The 23148-nt window shown below is 36.1% G+C and overlaps 1 protein-coding gene and 1 long non-coding RNA gene across 4 annotated transcripts; one reads left to right on the top strand and one right to left on the bottom strand.

Annotated features, from left to right (window-relative positions):
- Positions 1 to 850: 850 nt before the first annotated feature.
- LOC117563756 (uncharacterized) lies at positions 851 to 22943 on the bottom strand. The gene is made up of 4 exons (XM_034242249.2): positions 21497 to 22943; positions 2867 to 4322; positions 2604 to 2795; positions 851 to 2534 (listed from the first exon to the last, which is right to left on the bottom strand). Exons 1-4 carry the CDS (start codon positions 21575 to 21577, stop codon positions 2296 to 2298), a joined length of 1968 nt encoding a protein of 655 aa, XP_034098140.1. The 5' UTR covers positions 21578 to 22943; the 3' UTR covers positions 851 to 2295.
- Positions 4587 to 16653, top strand: LOC127566402 (uncharacterized). 3 transcript variants are annotated; one of them, XR_007955704.1, is made up of 4 exons: positions 4587 to 4632; positions 4698 to 4967; positions 5041 to 5194; positions 14492 to 14578. It is a non-coding gene; the product is annotated as an uncharacterized LOC127566402 (long non-coding RNA). The 3 variants fall into 3 exon arrangements; XR_007955703.1 differs by lacking the exon at positions 14492 to 14578 and adding an exon at positions 16557 to 16653 and having other exon boundaries at positions 4698 to 5194; XR_007955702.1 differs by having other exon boundaries at positions 4698 to 5194.
- Positions 22944 to 23148: the final 205 nt, after the last annotated feature.

Raw genomic sequence — 23148 nt, 5'->3', positions numbered from 1 at the left:
GCAACAGTTGGTGGAGCATCATCATCAGTCAGTGTTACAGAAAGAGATAGTGATTGCTCAATTTATCAACGTTTTCTATTTCCTCGGAAATACTTCATCATATCGCAGTTATTTCGCTTTTATCAGCTTTTTATCGCTCTTGTTCTAATACCCTGTAATTATGCAATCGAGTGAAAGGTGTGTATTTGCATTAACATTAGATATGTGTCGCCATATCTCTTACGTGTCTATCTCGGTGACGGACTTTATCTATATAGACTGGAATCTCCAAAAATTCCTTTATGATTTCTTGTATAACACTTTCTGATAATATTTGTAACTGCTTTCACATTTGAAAAACAATTGTTAATACCCTTGACTGAATGAGAAAGCAAAATGGTTTTTCAGTTTTATATCACTTTATTTTAATTTGATAATATATCATAGATATATTTATATATTATATATAAGGCTACAATATCGTCAATATATGCATGTCGAAAATATTACAATGTTATCTAAATATATATGTATATGTATGTATGTATATATAGTTACAGTAGAACTACACACAGATCTACACATACATATATGTATGTAGTCTATGGATATAGTAAATTTATACAAAAAAAAAAAATTAGTCAGGTCTACACACATAAAATATTTATTGATCTTAAACGCTGCTTAAGTACACACTTGTGGGGTATCTCTACAATATTTATAAGGATCTCTGTGTGTCGTCTGCTTATGCTATCTCTAATCGTGTTTCTGCAAGTGATGTGACCTGTGACCCCACAACATCAAGTTAAAGTAGTTCTTTTTTTTTTTGTCTGATTTGATTTGATTTTAAACCCTGTGTTTAATTTGTAAGTTTCGTTTTTTTTTTTTTTTGGTCATGGCATCTCGTGTATGTGTGTTTAGCAAAACAAACAAACATTTTTATTGCTTTCCGTTTTGTTGTCATTTATCTTACAATAAGGCATATTTCCAATCGCTCTCTTGGGAGCTACAAAATTCCGTATACTACGACCTGTTGACACAAGGAACTAACGAACTCCTCGATTTTTGTTGTTGTTTTTTTTTTCTGGCATTTTATTGGCGTGTTAATTCTCTGAACTCGTTGATATTGTTTTATTTTTTTTATTATTTTGCTGGTGGGTTCGTTCAAAACTATTTATAGCATATCGTCGTTGTCTTCCATTTCCATCTTCATTTCCATTTATTGGCAATAATCTTTTCATCGCTTCCTCGTTCTGTCCTAACATTTGTTTAGTTATTCAGTTCACTTAACTTGGCTTTTAAACTATATAAAGTATATGTCTAGATTAATTTAGTTAATCGTGTGTGTATATGTATACATGTAAATAGGCATATCAAATCGGTCTATTGATAGAGTATCTTTATATCAATTCCCATTTCCGTTACCTAAATAGTTTCTTTCATATAGTTTTTGTTTTTTTTTTGTTGGGTTCATGTCGTTGTTTTAAAGGTACAGTTATCAATTTTAAAGCCAGTTTCCTTGCCATTATCTTCTTTTTGTTTTTTTTTGTATTATTTTTGTTTTTATTATGTTCTAGTTGCTAACTTATAAACTATCTTTGAACTATCACATACAAGTTCATTCAATAAACAAAATGGAGAGAAAATTTAAAACAAAAAAATGAATATAATAATAATAATAAAGACGATTAACTAATAATTATAAATGATGTTTAGAATCAAACGCACTTTCATGTTATTTGCTTCGATTGCTATAAAAAAAACTGGCATTATTTTCCGTGTAGTAAAAAAAAAAAAAAACAAAAAACGCAACTAGCTCAGTTTAATCGTAAATTGGGGGAATTACATAATGTTTTGTTGTTGTTGTTCACTTAAGCAATTTTGGAGGAGTATTCACATGCAAAATCTAGTCAAATGGAGTTGAATGGTTCGCTTTAGAATTCAATTAAATTAGAGATTTGAATTAGCTTAGTTATGTGTGTATTCACAGCAAAATTTGTTAATCTTATTAATGCAGTCAGTTGTTAGTTTATTATTTTCGCACACATTTAAACAGTGAATACTTCTCCATTTTGTCGAATTTAACTAAATTATTTTGCATTGATTTTCGTTTATAGTTTTCCATTTTCTTTCTCTTTATATCAATAGTGAATACTCTCCGTAGTTGCATGTTGTCGCAAGTAGCTATTTAAGTATTAAGTAGTTAATGAGTTTTGTATGCTCTTGATATATATATATGTAGATATAGTAATGTATGTATGTGTGTGTGTATGCATCTTTGCTGACAATCATCGTCTCTGTTGATCTTTGGCCATATTACAGTTTAATATCTTGGGCAGTTGTCGTTCCCGTTCCCGTTCCCGCTGCTGTTGTGGCAAGTGCTACATCCTGTTGCGCTGTTGTCGGTGGCTGCTGTGCCGCATCCGCAGTGCGGCGACGCGACTGAGTGTATTCCACCAGATACTCGATGCCCCAGGCGAAAGCGCAAATCATGATGCAAACGCTCTGAGCGTGTATGCAAATCGGATAGCTGTCGGTGACATCGCGAATGAGACCTGAGAAGATAAAGAGAGAAAGAGACAGTTGAATGAAAGCTAGAAGTTTGCAGATTTGTAGTTACTCACCAATCAATGGCCCGAAGCAGATGACAAACAGCGCCTTGCCAACCAGATGCCAGCCAAAGGCCGAGGGCAGCTTCTCTAGCGAACAATACTCGGAGACGGTAAGCGTAAAATTGCTGAGCGCCGAGCCACGGAAGAAGCCACAAATGGACAGCCAGAGCATCAGTTGTGTCCAATCCGTTTGCTCCGCCATAACTATACCGAAATACACCGAAAAACATATATTAATAAAAATGCATTTCCCTTTCTTATTTCAGCACACTTACTGGAACGTGTGATGGCCACAAAGATGATGGAGACGAGAAAAATGGTACGCTTCTTGATCGTGGTGCGATCAAAGATCGGTGGCAATACAATACGCGCTGCAATATCGGTGATAGCAGTGATCGACAGACAGTAGGCGACATCGGCCTTCGAGTAACCCAGATTGGCAAAGAAGAACGGCGTCACCATCTTGAAGTTCATCTCGGCAACGTAGAAAATCGACAGACCAAACAGCAGATTGAGAAACATTTTGTCCTTGAGCATGGCAATATCGAGGAGATCGGCAAAGCGACGCCAGAAGCCCAGCTTCTTGGCATTCTTCTTGGCCTCGGCATCGTCGAGTTCGGTTTGCTGTTTCTCCAGTTCGGTGGGCTTCATTTTGATGAAACTATCGCGATGGCCGCCCAGAATGCTGCCGGTGGCGGTGCCGACGCGTCGCAATTCGCGATCGTTTTGCTCGAACTCATCGTCGCCGGTGTTGAGGTGGACTTGCAGTATGGAGCCGGTAAAGTCCATGTAGGATAGATTCGATGTGACGGATGCTTTGCGGCAACGCAACTGCGTTGTGTTCACCTCCGCCTGGGATGGATAACCGCCACTGCCGCTGCCCACATCCGCCGACTGCACGCCCGCCAGCGACATGATGCGCGGAAACGTGGGACGCTTGGTCAGGCCGAGTCGGGAGCCATTCATCGTGTTCATGGCCATTTCGGAGTAGTTCTTGCGCATCGAATGCTGATGATTGTGCGCATTGTGCTTGTTAAAGAGCAGCGTATTCAGTTCGGGCAGCGCATCCTCCTCGTTCCCATCCTCCTTGATCACTTTGAACTCCGGCGCACCCGAAGCACCGCCACCGCCGCCACCAGACGTCGCCGTCAATTGGGGCTGCGGTGTCGGCAGTGCCGAGATGCACATCAGTTCCTCGTCATCGAACTCCTCCTTCATGTGCCACTTCACCGGCTGCAACAGCACCGAGCCCACTGTCGCATTCAACGCAACGCCAGCCAGCAAGAGGACAGCTCCTCGAAAGCCATAACCCTCGAGCAGGACACGCACCAGTTGCGGCATTATCAACATGCCCATCGCTGTGCCCGCCATCGAGAGGCCCACGGCCTGGCCACGCTTGTGCTTGAAGTAATGATTGAGGGCCACAAAGGCCGCCGATGTCGAGAGTCCCACGCCAATGCCATTGATCACACTGTATGTGCTCAGTATGTGCGCCATTGTCGATGCCGGCGACGTCAGCGCCAAGCCCAGACCGCAGAGCAGCGAGCCCGCAATTGCCACTTTGCGATACGAGAACTCCTTTAGCAGCGGTCCGACAAAGAGACCCGAGAAGTTCATGCACACGTCCATTGTGCTGATAATCACCGCAGCTCCCGTGGTGCCCACATTGAGTTCCCTGAGCGTGTCGCCAAAGAGCAGTCCAAACGATGGTTCAATCGAACGCGTTGCCAGCTGCAAATGCAAATGGAGAACACAGAGGGGAGAGAGGGAAATGGGTGAGTTATTGATTGTGCAACTTTTGAATGTGATGCATATATTAATCATATTCATATTCATTTAATGCTAGCTAATGAAACAAAGTGCAGTTGGATGTCGAATACTTGATTTTATTTGTTTGCTCTTTGGAAGTGAGTAAGAATTCTTCAATAGGTGAGTTATTGAAATTAGTAAATTGAAACTAGATTTAGAATCTTCTCTTTCGACAGTATTACATGAAAATAACTGGAAGTTAACTGTCCTTGAATTAAGATGACATTTTATAGTAAGTACTTGATAACTATCTATTTTCTTTTATATTCTCTGTTTAATTCGCTGTTTTCAATACAGAAACGATTGCATAACAAAGGAACTGAAAGAAGTTTATATTTAACCCAATCTAAATGGAAATCATTTGGAATTGCATGAAAAACTAAAAATGTGGATAATACTTGTATTACACAAGTCTCAGTGGAGTGAAACATACGGGAGTTGAATGTCGTATACTTGATTTTATTTAAAGATTATGTAACAGGTGATTTATCTATAATCAGAATCTGCACTTTCCTCGGTTGAAAGCATACTATTAATCAACTTCACTCTAATTGAAATGACATTTTAGTAAGTTCTTGATTGGTGTCTATTTAATATTTTATATTCTCTGTTTAATATATTCTTTTCATTATCGATATAGATTCAAATGCACAGCGAGGGAATTGATAAGGATAATAATTAACAAATCTACATGGAAATCAGTCGGAATTGAAAGAAAAATTAACTACATATGTGGATAATAAGTCTCCGTGGAATGAAAGCAAAAGTCGATTGGAAAATTAACCTAATGTAATGTAAGTAAACCGAATTTATTTCTTCTTTTGCGTGCTCCTAAAAGTATGCTTATTATTTATATAGATTTCAAGAACCTTACTCAACCTTTTTTGTTCCATCTAGAAGTATGTTTGTTTGTAAGTTTTTTTCACTGATTGTTGATAGTAGTCATGATTGATTATGCGCGCTAGGAATGTTCGTTATTCGGCTTGTAAATGAATCACTTGTAAATCAATCGAGAGCAGAGGATCAATCAATCAGACTTGCTGTCGTTATCACATGGCATTATATTAATGAGCTCCGTGACAAGTCTGATCCTGTTGTTGTGGTGTATTGTTAACAAAACGTTTGAAAGATCGTTGTCAAATGCACTCAACAAGTTTTGCGTTTGCGAAATTTTCGCTGGACAACATTTACGTGCCGTGATCAGGTAGCTAATAAGTCAATCCTACTGCTCGACGGGATATAATTTATGGCCTAAGCCCCCGATTATTCAGTATTTTGTTTTGCGTTGCCTCGTTCTCTACTTTTGTTTTTTTTTTATGTTTTTTTGGTTCTGTGTGTTATATTATCCAATTTGTTGGAGCTAATCGGGTGTTCAGTGAGCGCGTGATTTATCGGCCAAACAACAGCAAAACACATGGCAAACAAATCATAATCAGCAGAGCACAATGGGAACTCGAAAACGAAGCTAAGTTAACATCAACATCAACGTCAACGTCATCGTTCTTCTATCACACACATTATCATCATCGGTGTGATAACGATTGACTAAGTGGACAAAACACAGACCGACTGACTGTCCCTGCCGCCAGCTTTACTTGACTATCTATACTATCTACACATATATAGTATACATATACACGCGTTTATATAAATTGTACTTGTAAGTTAGTATCAATGAGATATATATATATATATTGAATGCACTTGAAGTGGTTGCGAGACACCCTTCTAATCCCTCTCCATTGAATGTGGCCTCCATTGTATATTTTATCATGCCGCAGCCTGATGATTTCTTTCGTCCCCCAAAAATCACTCCACACACAGAGCATGGAAGGGCATTGATGCCTCCTCTTTTGCTGAGGCCTTCCAGTTGAGCTGCATGACAACAAGTCACTCAGTTAGTCACTGGGAATTAGGGACTTTGGAGACTGAGATATTCATTTGTATTCAATCGCTGATATAGTGCTCGCATTTTAGTTTTGTTTTGTATTCAAGTCCCAGTCTCCCAATTTTAAACGATTTTTGTTGGTGCTATTGCTAAACAATAAATTATTACTAGATTGATCTGGCAATTGCTGAAAGCTATTACAGAATTAAAAAGCAGGAAATTAGAGTAGCTTGAACAGCATTTAGACACTTTTTGTTGCGGTCGATTTCAGAAAGATTTCCCAACCATTATTGTTTTTTATTTTATATTGAATTTTTGCAAACAGAATGCAAATTATATTATTATATTTACAAAAAATAATATGATATCATTAGCGAACACCGTTTAGAATGTGATTTATTCTCGGTTCGGATTACAAGATCAACAATCAATGTATTTAGTTATTTTCTATTATGGGCTTTGAAATTTAAATACAACAAAAGAGATTTCAGGAAAGTATTTTTTCTATTTCACTTATAAAATTAATTTCTATTTATTGGATTTGATCTTTGAAAAAGAAATACAAAATTGTTTTTTTTTTTACATTGCAATTGGGATTTCAGGGAAGTATTTATTGTAATTCACTTATAAAATATTTAATTGCAGTTTTCCGAATTGAGTTCAGAAAAACAGTTCCTACAATTATTGTTTATTTTGTATTGAATTTTCATAAATAGAATTCAAGAATACCATATAATTCTATTCAGAAATGCGGCAACGCATCAAAGGAATGTAGTTTTAGCCAACATGGTATTAGAATATATGCTTTATGCTCGGATCAGATTACAAGATGAAAAATCAAAGCTCAGAATGCAACATTTTTGTTATTTCCTTTTTATGGACTTTGATCTTTGGAAATAAACAAAAAAAAAAAAAAAAGTATATTGCAACTGGGATTTCAGGGAAGTATTTATTGTATTTCACTTATAAAATGTTTAATTTTATGGCTGCTGTTGCCTGTCATTTATAGCCTTAAGCGAGCGACGAGTACTCGAACATTGTGCCTCTAGTTAATGTTGTTGCTGCAATTGTTGCCGATGATATTGATGATGATGATGATGATGATGATTCGTGAAGTGCTTTATTTGTGCTTTGGCAACGATTATTATTGATTGTGCTGTTATTGATTTTCGCATTCGCGTGTATCGCTTTTCATTTCACTTAGAGAGAGAGAGAGAGACAGAGAGCGAGAGGTGGCCACCCACCACCCGCTACCCCCCTCCATCTGCCTCCCCCTATCAGCCGTGTGCTGTGTGTGCGTCCAAAGTTAGCCGTAGATGTTTATGGACGCCTTCATTCAAAACGTTAATTGCTTGATAATTGAATTATCAGCAGCAATCATAATTGAAACTAGAAATGGGGTAAACAAAAAATACAAAAAAAAATAAAAAAAGCAACACGCGCTCGCTTAATGATTTCTGTACAAAACTCTCCCAAAAATAGCAAATAGTTGACAAAACACGCTAGTTGGTTGCCTAGCCAATGCTTTAGAAGCGGGTTGACACAAACTTTTTATTGTTACTGTGTGCGAGGGGGAGTGGGAGGGGGGATTAGACTTTCTATAATTGCCTGCACTTTGATTTCATTTGCTAGCAATTTTCACTCACACTCACACACACACACCCATTGCCTCGACCCCCCGCATCGTGTTTGTTGCTCTTGGCTTATCAAATGCGATTCGTTTATTCGATTATATTGGACATAATACTTGCCCTCTATCGCATGATCTGTTACAGCATTATCCTTATCACAATGATCTATATGTTTTAATAGAACTCACTCTTAACTATTGACTGTGATTACGCAATCTCCTTCTCTCTCTCTCTCTCTCTGACTTGCTATTTCTTTCTCTATTACGTCTTCTATATGTTATAATTCATATCAGAATTCGTCATTATATTACAGTGCTTAGATTTTGCTTTATTCATAATGTTTATGTAATTTCTGGTGGTTTTTTTAATTGCTTATTGTGCTATTTTTACTCAGCGACTTTTTAAACTTGATTTTTATACCCCCTAATCTTGGATGATTATATGCATATTACATTAATTTTCTTCGCGCCATATTATTATTGTTAAATTTATTGTTTACTTGTCAGCTAGAATCCTAAATTTTACTTTTTATGCGTTTGATTTTCAGCGTTTTGCTATTTATGACATTCGTTTGGCACAGTTTCTAGTTTCTTTGCTTGCTGACTCATTTCCTTGTATAGTATGCTTTATCACCAGTCGCATTACATAATATGCAGAGTGGAGTAGAGTATTCTTATCACATCGATAGTTATAGGTCTCATATGTCATTGATTTCATTATTTGTATTCCAACTTTATTTTTTGTTAATATCCTTAACTATAGTGATATCTACTCCTTCTACATTTCACTTCACTCCCTTCGACTATAGTCTACTTTAATCTTAACTTTGTTCCATCGAATTACACTTCCTCTTTTCCATTGTTTGCATTTGTAATGTGTAAATACATTCACAGTTTTCTATTGTGACGAATGGTTTTTATTTTTATTTGTATTGTTATTTATTTTTTCGAAATTTCTTATATATATTTTTGTTTGTTATTAGCTTTGCTATTTTTCGACGGTTTTAGCGAAAAACAGCAAAAGGCAAACAAATAACAAGACAGAAAAACATGAAAAACAAACTCGATAATCAGACGGGAAAGCAATCGGGTGGAGAAGAGGGGAAGGGGAAGGGGAAGGGGTTCATACTCAGTTCGTAACCATTCGACAAATGCTCTAAATCAGCTTTTGATTTATATTTATTGCCTCTGTTTGCGCCGTTGATTTGCTCGACCAACACAGAAGCAAGATGGAGGGGGGGAAGCGAAGACGTAAAGGAGAGAGAGGGGGTCGAAGTTATTGCACTTTCTGTGTGTGAAATTTGCACAACTTGGATCGGAACCGAACGGAACCAAACGAAACGAAACGAAGCGCTTTTATGATTTGTAAACATTTGTGCAATATTTTCCAATCTAATTTACAAGTATTCGCCAGTCACAAGTTGTTGTTGTTTTTGCTGTGTGTTCAGTTGCGTGAAATTAACGTGACAATCGCATGGTTTGTTAAAAACACTAGTCAAAATCCGAAATCTATATATGTATGTATACTACCCATACCTGGGTGTAAATGCATATAATAGACAAGCAAGCGAATTACTTAACTATCTTAACGGTTATTCGGGTGTGCGACAGGCACGTTGTCCATTGCCAATTTGCCCATTTGTCCAATTGTTTGGCGCGTCATTGTTGTTGGCCCATTTTTGAGGCACACACACGCTTCGTGCTTTTTATTTTCATAATTTATTTATAGATATTGAAAACAAAACTTGTATTTTGTACTTGTTTCTATGCAAATCACAATTAGTATCACTTAGTTTCCTTTACTTTGTGTTTAAGAACTTTTTGCGGTATATTATTATACCATATTCTATTTTTTATTAGAAATTAAAAGCACATTCTTGTATTGAACTTAAGAACTTACGGAATCTTAGTGATACTAATTCTGATTTGAATATAGAATAGTAATATTCAAATCAGAATTATTGTCACTAACTTTGTGCTATATTTTTACAGGGTTTATCATATTCTATTTGAGTTTTTATTTCAAGAAAAGGGGAAATGAACTTTAATTCGTACTTTTCCATATTCAAATCAGAATTACTATCATTAAGTTTCCGTAAGTTCTTAAGTTCGTTAAGTGGCTTAGATTATGGTATATCTTTACAGGGTACAACATAATCTATTCGGCCTTTTGATAAATTGCAAATGAACTTTAATTTGTACTTTTCCATATTCAAAGTAGTATTATTATCACCAAGATTGCTTTTATAAGATTCCAACTTTTTAAGTGGTTAACGTATTTAACATAATCGATAATTACTCTGCTGTCGATCTGGCAACGACAAGCGTTGTTAAGTTGGCTGCACTTCGGTCATTATTCATTAATGGTCGTAACAAGTTTAGGTTCTTTTTGCAAATATCAAAACGGAAAAGCAAGTCAGCATTCCAATTGTCTGTAGTTATTGTTGATAAGCAACATATAAAGACAGAGACATCAGCAATGCAGATGCAAGCGATGTTAGCATAGAAATTCAATGAAATGAAATGATTCGTTTATTCAAATGAGCGCAACTCGCGAATTCTACGCAAGAACAGAACAAAACAGAGCAGAGCAGAACAGAGCGTGAATAATGCGTGATCGTGACTGAATGTTTTATTCAATCACGTGTTATCGACTCTGTCGGGGTCACTTCCATGGTGGGCTATTTCACAATGCTGCGCAGCAGGAGGGGATGGGGAGGGGACAGGCTGTGTGATCACTGATCACCGTGTGACGAGCGGGACACGAGCAAGCGTCGTGTTCGTCGAGGAGGAAATATTTCGAGCAGCCGAGTTATCAGCGTGTCTCGGGTCGGTCTCGTATATTTTTTTGTATTCTTTTTTTTTTTTTTTTGTTACCAATTATTAAATTGTGTCTTGTCTAAGTATATCTGTCTATGATATGGTGAACCATTGATATTTTTCCCAGACTGTTGCGAATTTTCCACACACACCTATGCATATATAATATATAATATGATATACTACATAGGTATTTCGCATCGTTGTATGCGTTATCAGTATTTTTGGGGGAGCTTGAAGAGACGGCGTCACCTTGCTCTGACTTGTCGATGACGATGACGTCTGAGGGCCTTGTGGGACTTTCGACTTCCGATGCGAACTCCTGATAGGCGCGTCGGATTCTATTCTAAACTGTCGCCCCGCTTGACTTTTAAGCTATCATCGAAGTCGTCATCATCGACATCGTCGTTGGCGTTGTCGCCGTCGTAAATCAAGCTTTGTCGCGTCCTCGCGTTCTCGTCATTCTCGACGTCATCATCTATTGATTTCCCATTAACTTTTGCGTGGCATTTTTTATGCTTTCAACTTTTCTACGATATATTTTTTATTTTTGTCTCGCGTCCCTTAAAACGTGGAATTTCATTTGCCCGACATCGTATCATCATCACTCAAGACTCTTTGGCCCGATAAGAATGTTCTGTTGTGTTTTGTTGTGTGTGGGGAAATGGGAATTGTTTTTAGTCCTTTGCCCCATCACGACAAAAGTTGAAATGCAACCAGCGCTATAATTACCTGGCTATGCATTACAAATCGAGTGATGTCAAGGAAAGGAGAACTTCGAATACATATTTAATGATAGCACGCAGTTAAGGGAGCGCCTAAATATAATTGATGATCTAACATTATGCGCGAATTCTGAACTAAAAATAGACAGTTTGTATCAAGGATATTAACCTTTTATTGTCGTGGCTTCTTAGCTAGACGGAAGTTTATTGCGTTTCGTCTTGCTTTATTACGTGGTTTTTGTTATTCTAAAAGAATAGCAAAAGGTCAATAGACGAACTTAAGTTGGCAGCCCCACAAAGTCGAGTATGCAGCGCTGCAGTTAAAATATTACCAAGAAAGTGCATTGTTGCTAGATGTCATTATGATAAAGTTTGACAGCTAATTTCACCTTAAGCTTAGGTGTGTCTGAAGAATTAGTCAGCAAATTTACAACAGAGACATTAACATTGTTAGGTGACAACACTGTAAATTATGGGTTAACACGAGTAGCATTTGTTGTTTTGACCGAATGCGACATACTGCGTGTATTTTGTTAAGATCGCAAGCTGATAAAGTAATAATAAGACTTTAATAATTTAATTTGTATTTTGTAGTGCTAAAGCTTCGAGCTCTTACATCACGATCAATTTATTCCAGACTATTTATAGAATTATTAGTTGATAATCAGAAGAGGCAGAAAAGCCAATTGAGTTGCATTGCACATACTCAAGAGGGGAACTCGAAATAAAAAAAAGCAGCTGGCAATTGAGAGAGATAACAGGTCGATAAAGATGTTAGGGAGTTTCCAAGAACTGAGCTTTTCCATTGAAATTTGCGGCGGTTCAACGGCATTTTGTTGCTTGGCTTGTTGTTGTTGCTTTCTGAGTGGACAGTTCAATATTTGGACGTCGTTTCGCATTCAGACTCTCAACTCCGACGACTTATTCATAATTAAAAGCAAATTTACACATTGTACTTTTACGAGTTTGTTGTATTATTATTCGAGTGCGCTTGAGCGACCCCCGAGATATATCTCATTAATATTATTATTATTATTATTATTTTGTTTTTTTTTTTTGTTATTCATTTGTCTTAATTGAGAAATGCGTTTTGTTTAATGAGGAGGAGGGCATAAAACAAAATACGAACAACAAAAAAGCAAAAGCATTCGAAGATGTGAGAGATAAAAAGCCTTCTGTTTGTAAAGATCGATGGTAAATAAATTTGAATTGAATTTGTTGTGGCAATTGGAGGCAATTAACTGTGAAGTACATTTCACTACAAATACAATAAATATATATGTATATGTATGTACATATATTCGTGACTTGTGACTGCGACTGCGACTTGTGACTGCGACTGTGACTGTGACTGTGACTTGTTGTGTGTGCTGTGCTGTCAAACATTTCAATTAAAATGTCGACTCTCGGGCGACGCCAGTTGACCATAAAAACAAAAACCCAACTGAAGTGAACTCGACTCGGAATTGAACGCAGAGTGTGGAGAGTGGCTGGAAGAGGGGAGGGGGGAGACTTTTGCTGTGCTCTCACTCGAGCTCCGCATGATCACAATCATGTGATTTATCCACACACATACAATGAGAGACAAACAAACACACACACACATATAGAGAGTGGGGAGTGCTGTAGTTGTATGTAAGTGATCGGTCGGCTGATCTGTTTGGACTGCAAACTAGTTTTGGGGCGCAGCAGGAAACATAACACACAATAATACTGCAACAACACTTGCAACAAAGTCACGTGATCTCTCAGCTGCCTGCCTGCCAGTTTGCTTTGCTCCGCTATTGTTACGCTTCTCGTTATGACTCTGCACTGCAACAGTAACAACAGCAACAGCAACAACTAAGAAAAAACCTGATTGGCAACAGGCAACGCGCCACGGCCGCTGTCGTTGTCGTTGTTGTCGTCACTTGTGTGCATTGACTATTGACATTGATTGAAACTCATTGCAGTTGGCAACACACAACTTGAGCACAATAATTCGAGCGAAAGAGCAAGCAAGAGAGAGAGAGAGAGAGAGAGAGAGAGAGAGACGAAGAGAGCGCTCTCCTCTGCACGTGCTGGCATTTGGCCAGCTGCTGCTTGACTGCTGTTTCTGTTTCTGTTTTACTTGCTCTTTTTACTGCTACTCGCACTCAGCTGTTGTCTTCGTTGTTGTTGTTGTTGTTGCTGAGCTTCGTCGTCTGGCGCGTGAATTCAACATTCAACATTAGATCGCCAAATACACAATATGCGAAATGCAAACAGGGACAACACACAATACACACCACGTTTTATTCTATTCCATTTCTTTTATATTTTTACTGTCTTTTTATTGTATCCTTTCCTTTGCCACTTGTATTTAAATTAACAGTCTGCAGATTCGTTTTAGCATTCACTTGCGAAACGCTGTTTGCTTAATTTAAAACCAGCTGCGTCGCAAATACCCTGCAAAAATCATAAGTGAGCTGCTGGATAGCATCGAACCATATACTACATACATATATAGTATTAGAGTATTTGCTAGTCGCCATTTCGTTGCTTGAATTTCATTTTTCATTTTAGATTCATGCTAAAAGTTTTAAAGCTCTCCCAATCAATTCAATTTGATATTGTATCGAATATGAGATAAATCTCTGAGCCGCCCGCAACCGATAAAATATAGTGTTGAGACTTTCGCACCTATTAACGAGAAGAGCGCTTTAATAGATCAAACACAAAACACACTTTTTTTTTTGGGTTTGTTTATCTTATTAGTTAGTTTCATGCGAAATTCTCTGAAACGTCGAACCTATTGTGGATCTAGATCTATTAAAGGATTTGTATGATTTCGTTTTAGCTGCACTTTTGGGGATTCCGAGAATTTTGTGATTTTTTTTTTTTGTCTATAAGCACAGCAAGTAAATCACAATGTGCTATAATTAGCCAAACAATTTGGGAATAACTCTGCCTTGAAATAGTTTATAATAAAAGTTGTTTTGCAGTTCATTTACTTGGCTTTTTAGGCATGCAAATTGAAACTAATAATTTGATTTCGTCTCATTTACAGTAAATAATGACAAGCCAAGTATAAGCTGTAATTTTTATGGCAATTATGCGAACAATTAAGATGGATATGGATGACAACAACACTTGGAACGATTATAAAGTAAATAATTGTTTATGTTTGCTTACTTTGAAATATCAAAACTAAGTATTTTTCTGTTGATTTGATCATTTTTATCAAATACCAGATTGTAGTTCTTGTAGTTTTCATATTCAAGACTGTCAGTCTAGTATTTGATAAACTTAATCGCATGCCAGTGATGTATTTTAAATTTAAGATTTCAAATTGGCTGCTTTTGAAATAGTTGATCCACGATCTCATGGTTTATTTTGAAACACTACAACATCAGTGAAATTGATAGATCTTTGTAATAAATATAAATCGTTTGCGGAATATTCAATCACGGTAGTAGATAGTTTGCTTTTAATAACTATTGTACTGTGCTTGAATAATTCGCAGGCGTTGCCACATCATCGAATTTGTGAATCTAAGCACCAAAAAGCTATCAAAGTAAAACATCAGTCAAATCGATTGATCTTTGTAGTAAATAACGATCATTAATACTTATAAATGTTTGCGAAATATTCTATCATCATTGTAGATAGTTTGTTTTTAATAACTAACACTATGCGATAGAATAATTCGCAGGCGTTGCCACATCAGTGAAGTTGTGAATTGTAAGTTGCAACATCAGTGAAATTTATAGATCTTTGCAATAAATATAAATCATTAATATTCATCAATGTTTGCAGAACTTTAGATTACCACAGTAGATATTTTGCCTTAATAATATCTACTTTGGGATCGAATAACTCGCAGGCGTTGCCACATCAGCTAATTTGTGAATCTACAGACCAAAAGGCTTTCAAAGTTTCATTAATCCTTTCTTAAGCGTTACAAAATCAGTAAAATTGATAGATCTTTGTAATAAATAGAAATCGTTTGTGAAATATTCGATCACCATTGTAGATAGTTGCTTTTAATAACTATGTCAATGTGATTGAATAATTCGCAAGCGTTGCCACATCAGTGAAGTTGTGAATTGTAAGTTGCAACATCAGTGAAATTTATAGATCTTTGCAATAAATAGAAATCGTTTGCGGAATATTCAATCACGGTAGTAGATAGTTTGCTTTTAATAACTATTGCACTGTGATTGAATAATTCGCAGGCGTTGCCACATCAGCTAATTTGTGAATCTACAGACCAAAAGGCTTTCAAAGTTTCATTAATCCTTTCTTAAGCGTTACAAAATCAGTAAAATTGATAGATCTTTGTAATAAATACAAATCGTTTGCGGAATATTCAATCACGGTAGTAGATAGTTTGCTTTTAATACCTATTGTACTGTGAATGAATAATTCGCAGGCGTTGCCACATCATCGAATTTGTGAATCTAAGCACCAAGAGGCTATCAAAGTAAAACATCAGTCAAATCGATTGACCTCTGTAGCAAATAACAATCATTAATACTTATAAATGTTTGCGAAATATTCTATCACCATTGTAGATAGTTTGTTTTTAATAACTAACACTATGTGATAGAATAATTCGCAGGCGTTGCCACATCAGTGAAGTTGTGAATTGTAAGTTGCAACATCAGTGAAATTTATAGATCTTTGTAATAAATATAAATCATAATGTTTGCGGGATATACGATAAGAACCTTAATAGATATTTTGCTTAAAAAATATGTACTTTGGGATCGGATAACTCGCAGGCGTTGCCATATCAGTGAATTTGTGAATCGTGGGTGCCAAAAAGCTAGTAAAGTTCTAAGTATTTCTCAAGCATTGCCAAATAAGTGAAATTTATATTTTTTGTAATAAATAAAAATCATTAATATTTATAAATATTTGCGGAATTCTCCATTACTTTGATATAAAGTTTGCTTTTTATAACTTATACATTGTGATGGAAAAATTCGCAGACACATCAGCGAATTTGTGAAACGTGAGTGCCACTGGATCAGATATATATATATATATATATATATCTAACAATAGGACTCGTGAAATCATTTTGTTTATTACCTAATATATTTTTCTGTATCCCATTTTCATTTCAGTGTTTGGAAATACTATAGCGAAAATGATCTGTGGAGATCAGATGGAAGCATGATGCCTTTATCTCTATTTATTTCCCATTATTCACTATAAATGGGTTCAGGATGAGATGTTTTTTTTTTTGGAAATACACAAATTGGCTACAAATTTTTGTGTGCGCTATGGAAAGTGACTTCATCGAGAGCAATGTGGTGAGTTTGATAATGGGAAGAGGGAGGGGAATGGCGTGTTGTATGGGGGCGTTGAGTCTGCGCGAGCAAAGTCTATAAATAATATGACAACTATTCATTAAGATGATGTGCCAATTGTGGGTTTAATTGCCAGTCCGCTTGATTGTTTGTTTTGGCTACAAATTTTTGGATTAGATTTCCCATGCCAGCTGCGCGATACTCATTTGGTTTTTTATATTTATTTTTTTTCTATTTATCATCATCTATGAACCATAGACGTATAGACGTATAGATTTTGCCTGTGTGCCAAGGTGCTAATCGACCCACCGGCGATAACACCAGATTCTATATAGTAGTAAATCAAAAGCGAAACGGAAACCAAAACCAAAAAGTAAACCTAATTGCAAAAGCAAATCAATGACGATATTTGTTATGTTGCTTTGATTTCCGCGCTAAATTGGCATACTAGTTAGGAAGAGAGAGAGAGAGAGAGAGAAAGAGAGAGTGTCACAATGCGAGAGGGAGGAGAGGTTCTTCAAATAGAAACAGCAACAGAATTGTCAACAAAAAGAGAAAACAAAAACAATGGTTGAGTTTCAGTATTGACACTGAATCCACAGAGAAATACAAGTGGACAGCCAGACAATCGCATCGATATAATTTATAGGTAAATAACCAAAGCAGTCCGCGGCACTCGACTCGAATCAGGCAAAGATATGGAAAAAACGTCTGCCAATAGAGAAAAGGGGTGTGATAGAGAGGGAGAAAGGAGACGGAGAAGGGAGAAGATTGGCTGTGTGGCACACGGCGACAAAAGTCGAGCAAAGTCCAAAGAGTGCGCAGAAATTCTTCGATTTAGTTTTTTTTTTTTTTTTTTTTTTTTTGTTTCTGTTCCAATTTGTTTTCCAAACAAAACAATACACAACACGACGATTTATTTCCCCCCTCAATTCAATATAGTATTCAAGTACTACATACATATGTACATATGTATTTGTATGTCTTATAACTCAATCAGTCCGAACATCATGGTCTTTGTATAAATTAAAATATTACATTTCATTTGCGGAAAAGCCTGAAGGCAGCAGAGACGTTGACGTTGACGTGAGTGATTTCATTTCAATCATTTACACAACTGTTCTTACAATTGCTTTTATTGGGCAAATCATTTCGCTGGGATTTCTGACAATTATTTTTAGCATTTCTACACTATGTACATACATATATTGTCAGACTTGAATTAAGTTTAGTTTTCAACAATCCCAGGTTAGTTTTTTGGCGTATAGTAGATCTGCCCAATAGATATATAGCTAATCTATTGGACATCAACGCGACCCGCTTTGTTCCGGCTGATTGCTGTAATTATACGATGAGCTCACAAAACACAATTGTGTCTCGATGTGTGTGTGTGTGTGTGTGTCTATATACCGTATATTCTATATAGAATGGCATATATACTATATAGTTTATAGAAATATATCCACTCTCTTTTTGTTTTTGCATGCAAAATGATGCAATTCGCAATTCAATTTGCGCACTGGCCAGAACCAAAATGAACCACATCAATGCCAATCCAAAATCGACAGCAACTGTAAATGGTTCAAATGTTTCAGTAGCTTATCGGATATGTTATCTTCATTTTCATTTTTTCCATAAAACCCTATCATTAATGTTGTCAATGCACTTACTTTTGAGGGTAGCTGGATATTACGAAACATTTTTGCAATTCACTTTTACGATTCGGCTTTGTAGAAAAGGGAATTTATTGTTGGAATCTAAAAACCATTCTCATACTTATGTTTTATTTATGAGACTATAGCATAGAATAACTTAACTTTACCTCCTATCTCTCTCTCTCTCTGTCTCTCTTCGCAAATATCAATACAAATGTGAATGTGGAGATCGGTGTGTTTATTTTTTGGACCAGAGTTAGCACCGTAGACAAACTCACGAGGTTAAACAAAAAAAAACGCCCCGATAAGATCTATATAAACAGTGTACAAATTAGATTCTACTTAACACATGCTCGTATTTATGGCATCTTCTTACATAACTAACGACAAAATGATTGTGCCCTCTAACAAATAGAAAAAGCAAAAAAAAACATAGGTTGGGTTGTAGTTTCAAGGGTTTTGATTTCTGATAACCTTTGTTAATGTTAAGAGCACTACTCGAAATAAAGCAGTACAATGTTCTTATTGGATATAATTAAAAATTATCAAGGATTTTGCAATTAACAAACACACACAATATCAATCATTATACAATAACACCCAGTATTGTGTTTGATTGGGATTTTTTGTGTTATGGATTCTGAATTTTTGTGTGTTTTGTTATCTGTTGCGATTGTAGGGCGATTGTATAAGATTTTCAATGGGTGATTTGCTAATTTGCCTCGTAAATGATTTAAAAGTGATTAAACAAGTGTTGCAAACGATAACCAAAAGCAGTGCGATTAGTGAACACTATTCTTTGATCATATAATCGACTGACCGACTAACTTCCCAGCTGGTATCACCAAAAAAAAAAAAAAAACACACATACACACATACTATGTACATATACTATATATGTTCATGACGCGAATGATGATAGTGTCAACGTTTTGTTAATGTTAATGTTTTGGTTTCGTTCGTTCTTGTATTTGTTTTTTTTTTTGTTTTTTTCTGAGCTATTTAGTGTTCCGCCCATAAAAATGCATAATATTGATACGGACAAGTGCCGTGTTTTCGATGTTCTCTCTCTATTCGGTTCTGTTTTGTTAAGAAATATAAACGGGGGTAAAATTTGACATCAATTAAGTTTTATGAGTGTTTTAAATTTTAATTTGCGCATTAAAGTGTCAAAGAACGCTCGAGATTTGAGAGTGTAATCGTATGTGTGCGAATGTGTCTTTGGAGTCGGAATGGAAACCAATCATCGTATCATCATAAAAACAAAAAAATATATGATTATCTTATCAAATGGGGCTTGTTACCAAGCAATTATGTATGTGTACCGTTAGGGGAACCAATAACATACGTAGTTCAACTAGTTCCATAAATACTCGACGTTAATTGCAGAATCTTGTTTGCGATTAGAAAGGATAATACTTCTTCCGGTTTCGTTTCGTTTCGTTTAACTTGTTTGCTATTCGATATATAATGTATCTGACCCATCTGGCAAATATTACAGACTCTTACAATGATTACGTTAACGGTTAACGGTTATTGGTATTGATCTTGAATCTGAACGGACTGGTAATCGGGCTTGTCAGGTGTCAAGGTCGCTTGCTTCTTGGCTCAGGGGAAGCAACAACAAGCAACAGTCACAAAATGTACTCGCCAACGCGTTTTCATTGTTTTTGATTCCTCTTTTATGTTACATTCCGTTTCGTCGATTTGTTTTGTTCTCTTTTCTTACATTTTCTGCTTTTATTTTTTCATTTATTATTTTTTTCAATGTCGAACAGAATTGCTTGCATTTCGTTGCTTTGCTTAAATGTGTCAGGTACCATCGGGTTCTACATACTATAATATATGTATGTATTACATCTCTTTATGTACATATGTATGTATAAAAAGATTGTAATAGTCGAGTGCGCTCGACTTGAAGATATCAAGACTATATCAATTGCAATTGTCATGAAATGTTAATGCATTGTTGTAGGGTATTATAAGGTCAACTTGATAATAACAGGGTATAATATTATATAAACAAAAATAAATTTGTATACATTGGACTTGTGGTGTACATTAACATTTCGATCGTTCATTTGACTGACTTTATGGCCAAGTACATTGACTTTAGGTATTACGATCTGATAATATCGATCACCCATTTTGTTCCGCCCCATCCATCCCATCAGTACGATTCGTGAATAGTTAATGAGCCAATTTGAATAAATGTGCCCGGCTTTCAAATACCAATTGACCAAGATCGATTCCTTTTCAATAAGTGTGGAAAATGGGAAAAGTTTGTAGCTAGATATCTCTTTCTTATATAAAACAATTTATTCGCAGTATATCTGGCAAAAGCCTCTATAATCTATGACTAATAATTAAATGATAAGTGTGCCAACGCGTTATATGTTCATATTTAAAAGTAAACTGAGTTCAAGTGGTTTATGTTTTGTATATTTTTGTATTTCCTTAAGAACTTTTGATTTAGACTGAATATATATCTCTCTGTTGTTTGTGGCTTATTAAATCAACAGCATTTTATGTGTATTTGAAAACATACCATGGTGTTGATTTAATAATTTACATGCAATCGTCACTTCAGAATAAAATTTGAAAGAATTCATTAAACAATTTCGGATAAAAACTGGTCTTGACATTGAAGACAATAGAGTTTACTAAACTTTAGAAAGCACAGATACAGATCCATAAATAAAACATGAAAACAGTAGGTAGAAGGAACAGATGTTTGCATTGAGTTTCTGGTATTAGTTTCATTCACATTTGTATCGGATGTATTATAGAGATAAGGGCACAAATAAAATAATAATAATAACAATAGACCCGCATTATGGTATATCGTCATACTAGTACAGTAAATCTTATCGTAAACAAGTTAACGACAAACAAAACACCACACAATGGACAATTTGCAGGCCCTAACTAACCTATCCCAAGCAAACTAGTTTTAAACTACAACTACTCATTATTTGGTAGGAGTATATCAAAAAACATTATTATTATTATATTACTAATGTACGAAATATGTACAGAATTTATGTTTGTTTTTGTCTGTTTACATAGATATCGAAGGGTAGATAGATATATACTTACATTAACCAGACTGACGCCAAAGCAGGCGACCCAGCCCCAGCCGCCATCGGGTGCTACTTTTCTTGGTTGTTTCGTAGTCATTGTTCTGTCTGTTTTTTTTTTTTAGTTGTTGTTGCTCTGCTTCTGCCTCTGCTTCTTCTTCTACTTTTCTGTTGTTGTACTTAGTTGGTTGACTGATTCCTTATTTTGTTGTTGTTGTTCTTTACGCTACTGCTACTTTGGTGTCAAATGTGCATATATAGCGCCGTTTCTATATAGTGCATATATAACATACATATGGGTATGTGTGTCTCCGTCTGTCGCTGGTATTATGGATATTTATCACTCTGTTGCTGCTGCTGCTTCTTCTTCTTCTTCTTTGTCTTGAATTTGTGCGCCTTTTCTTATTTTGTGTTTTCGAGTTTTGTTTTGATTTTCAAACGTTGCGTTGTTCTCTTTTCACTTCTTTCTCTTTTCCTCTCCTCGGTTTCTTTCCCTCTCTCTCGCTCTCACTCTCTTATGTTGAATATACTTTGGAGATTTTTATGGAGCGCGTTGGATGTATTATTTTTGATTATACTTTGTCTTTATATTTTTGTAAAAAAAAATTTGTGTCGCACACGAAAAAATACTCAAAAAAATAAAAATGAAAACGTACAGGAAAAGTACAACAAAAAATTGCGACGCTTTGAAAATGTGTCTGTTTGTTTTTTTTTATAATTATTTTTTTTCTTTTTTGTCAAAGTGCGTTGTTGTTTTGGTTTTCTAAGTTGCTGCCAAGGTTTTTGTTGTTGCTATTGTTTTTTTGCAGTTGTTAATTTATTTATATTTATTTAGTTAGTTGTTTAGTTATGCTAATTATTGTTGTTGTTTCTGTTTCTGTTTTTTTTTTTATTTTTGTATTCTTCGTTTTACTTTTGTTCATGTAATATTTTTGTTCTATATTGCTTTTTTGTTTTTCTTCATTTCCCGCTTTGTTGTATTATCAAATTGCTGTTTTTATTTTTCAGTAAATTTTTGTTGTAGATATTTGTTTCTATTCTTATCGTCTATGAAATTAAAAGGCACATTTTTGGCGCATTAGCGAGAATATTATATCGCGAGAATTTGATATTAACAAAAACAGAAAAAAAAAAGTTGTGAAGTTATGGAATAAAATGAATTATTTATTTTCTGTTGGGCGCGCGATTGTTGTAGTCTAGTTTTTGTTTTCGACTTATTTTCCAGCTGTTCTTGCTTAAATGTGTTGTTGTTTTCTATTGGCTGTCTGTTTGTCGTCGTCGTCGTCGCTGTCGCCGTCGCCTCCGTCGCTGTGAGCGTATTCTTGGCGTTTGCTAGCGTGGTCGCTTCGTGCAACGCTATTTATTACAAACGGGGGTGTGGGGGCCTAGCCGGGCTCTCCGCATCTGTTCGATGTGTTACGCGCGACTGTTCAATCGATACTGACTGCCCGTCAACAGACTGCCCGTCGATTTAGCCTGACTGCCGCCTGCTGGCTTGCTTGCTTGCTTGCTTGGTCTGCTAGTCTGGCCTGCCTGCCTGCCTGCCTGTTCGAAGAGAGCCGCGGCGGAGGTGAGCGCGAGAGAGCATGGAGAGTGGAGAGAACCTGTGTGCTTAGGAGTGCATTGATGTATGGTTTGTGAGTGTATGTGTGTGTGTGTGTAAAGTCGCTG

Source organism: Drosophila albomicans, chromosome X (genome assembly GCF_009650485.2).
Source record: "Drosophila albomicans strain 15112-1751.03 chromosome X, ASM965048v2, whole genome shotgun sequence".
Taxonomy (NCBI): domain Eukaryota; kingdom Metazoa; phylum Arthropoda; class Insecta; order Diptera; family Drosophilidae; genus Drosophila; species Drosophila albomicans.
Note: the sequence above shows the minus strand (reverse complement) of the source record. Positions and strands in the feature narration are given on the sequence as shown.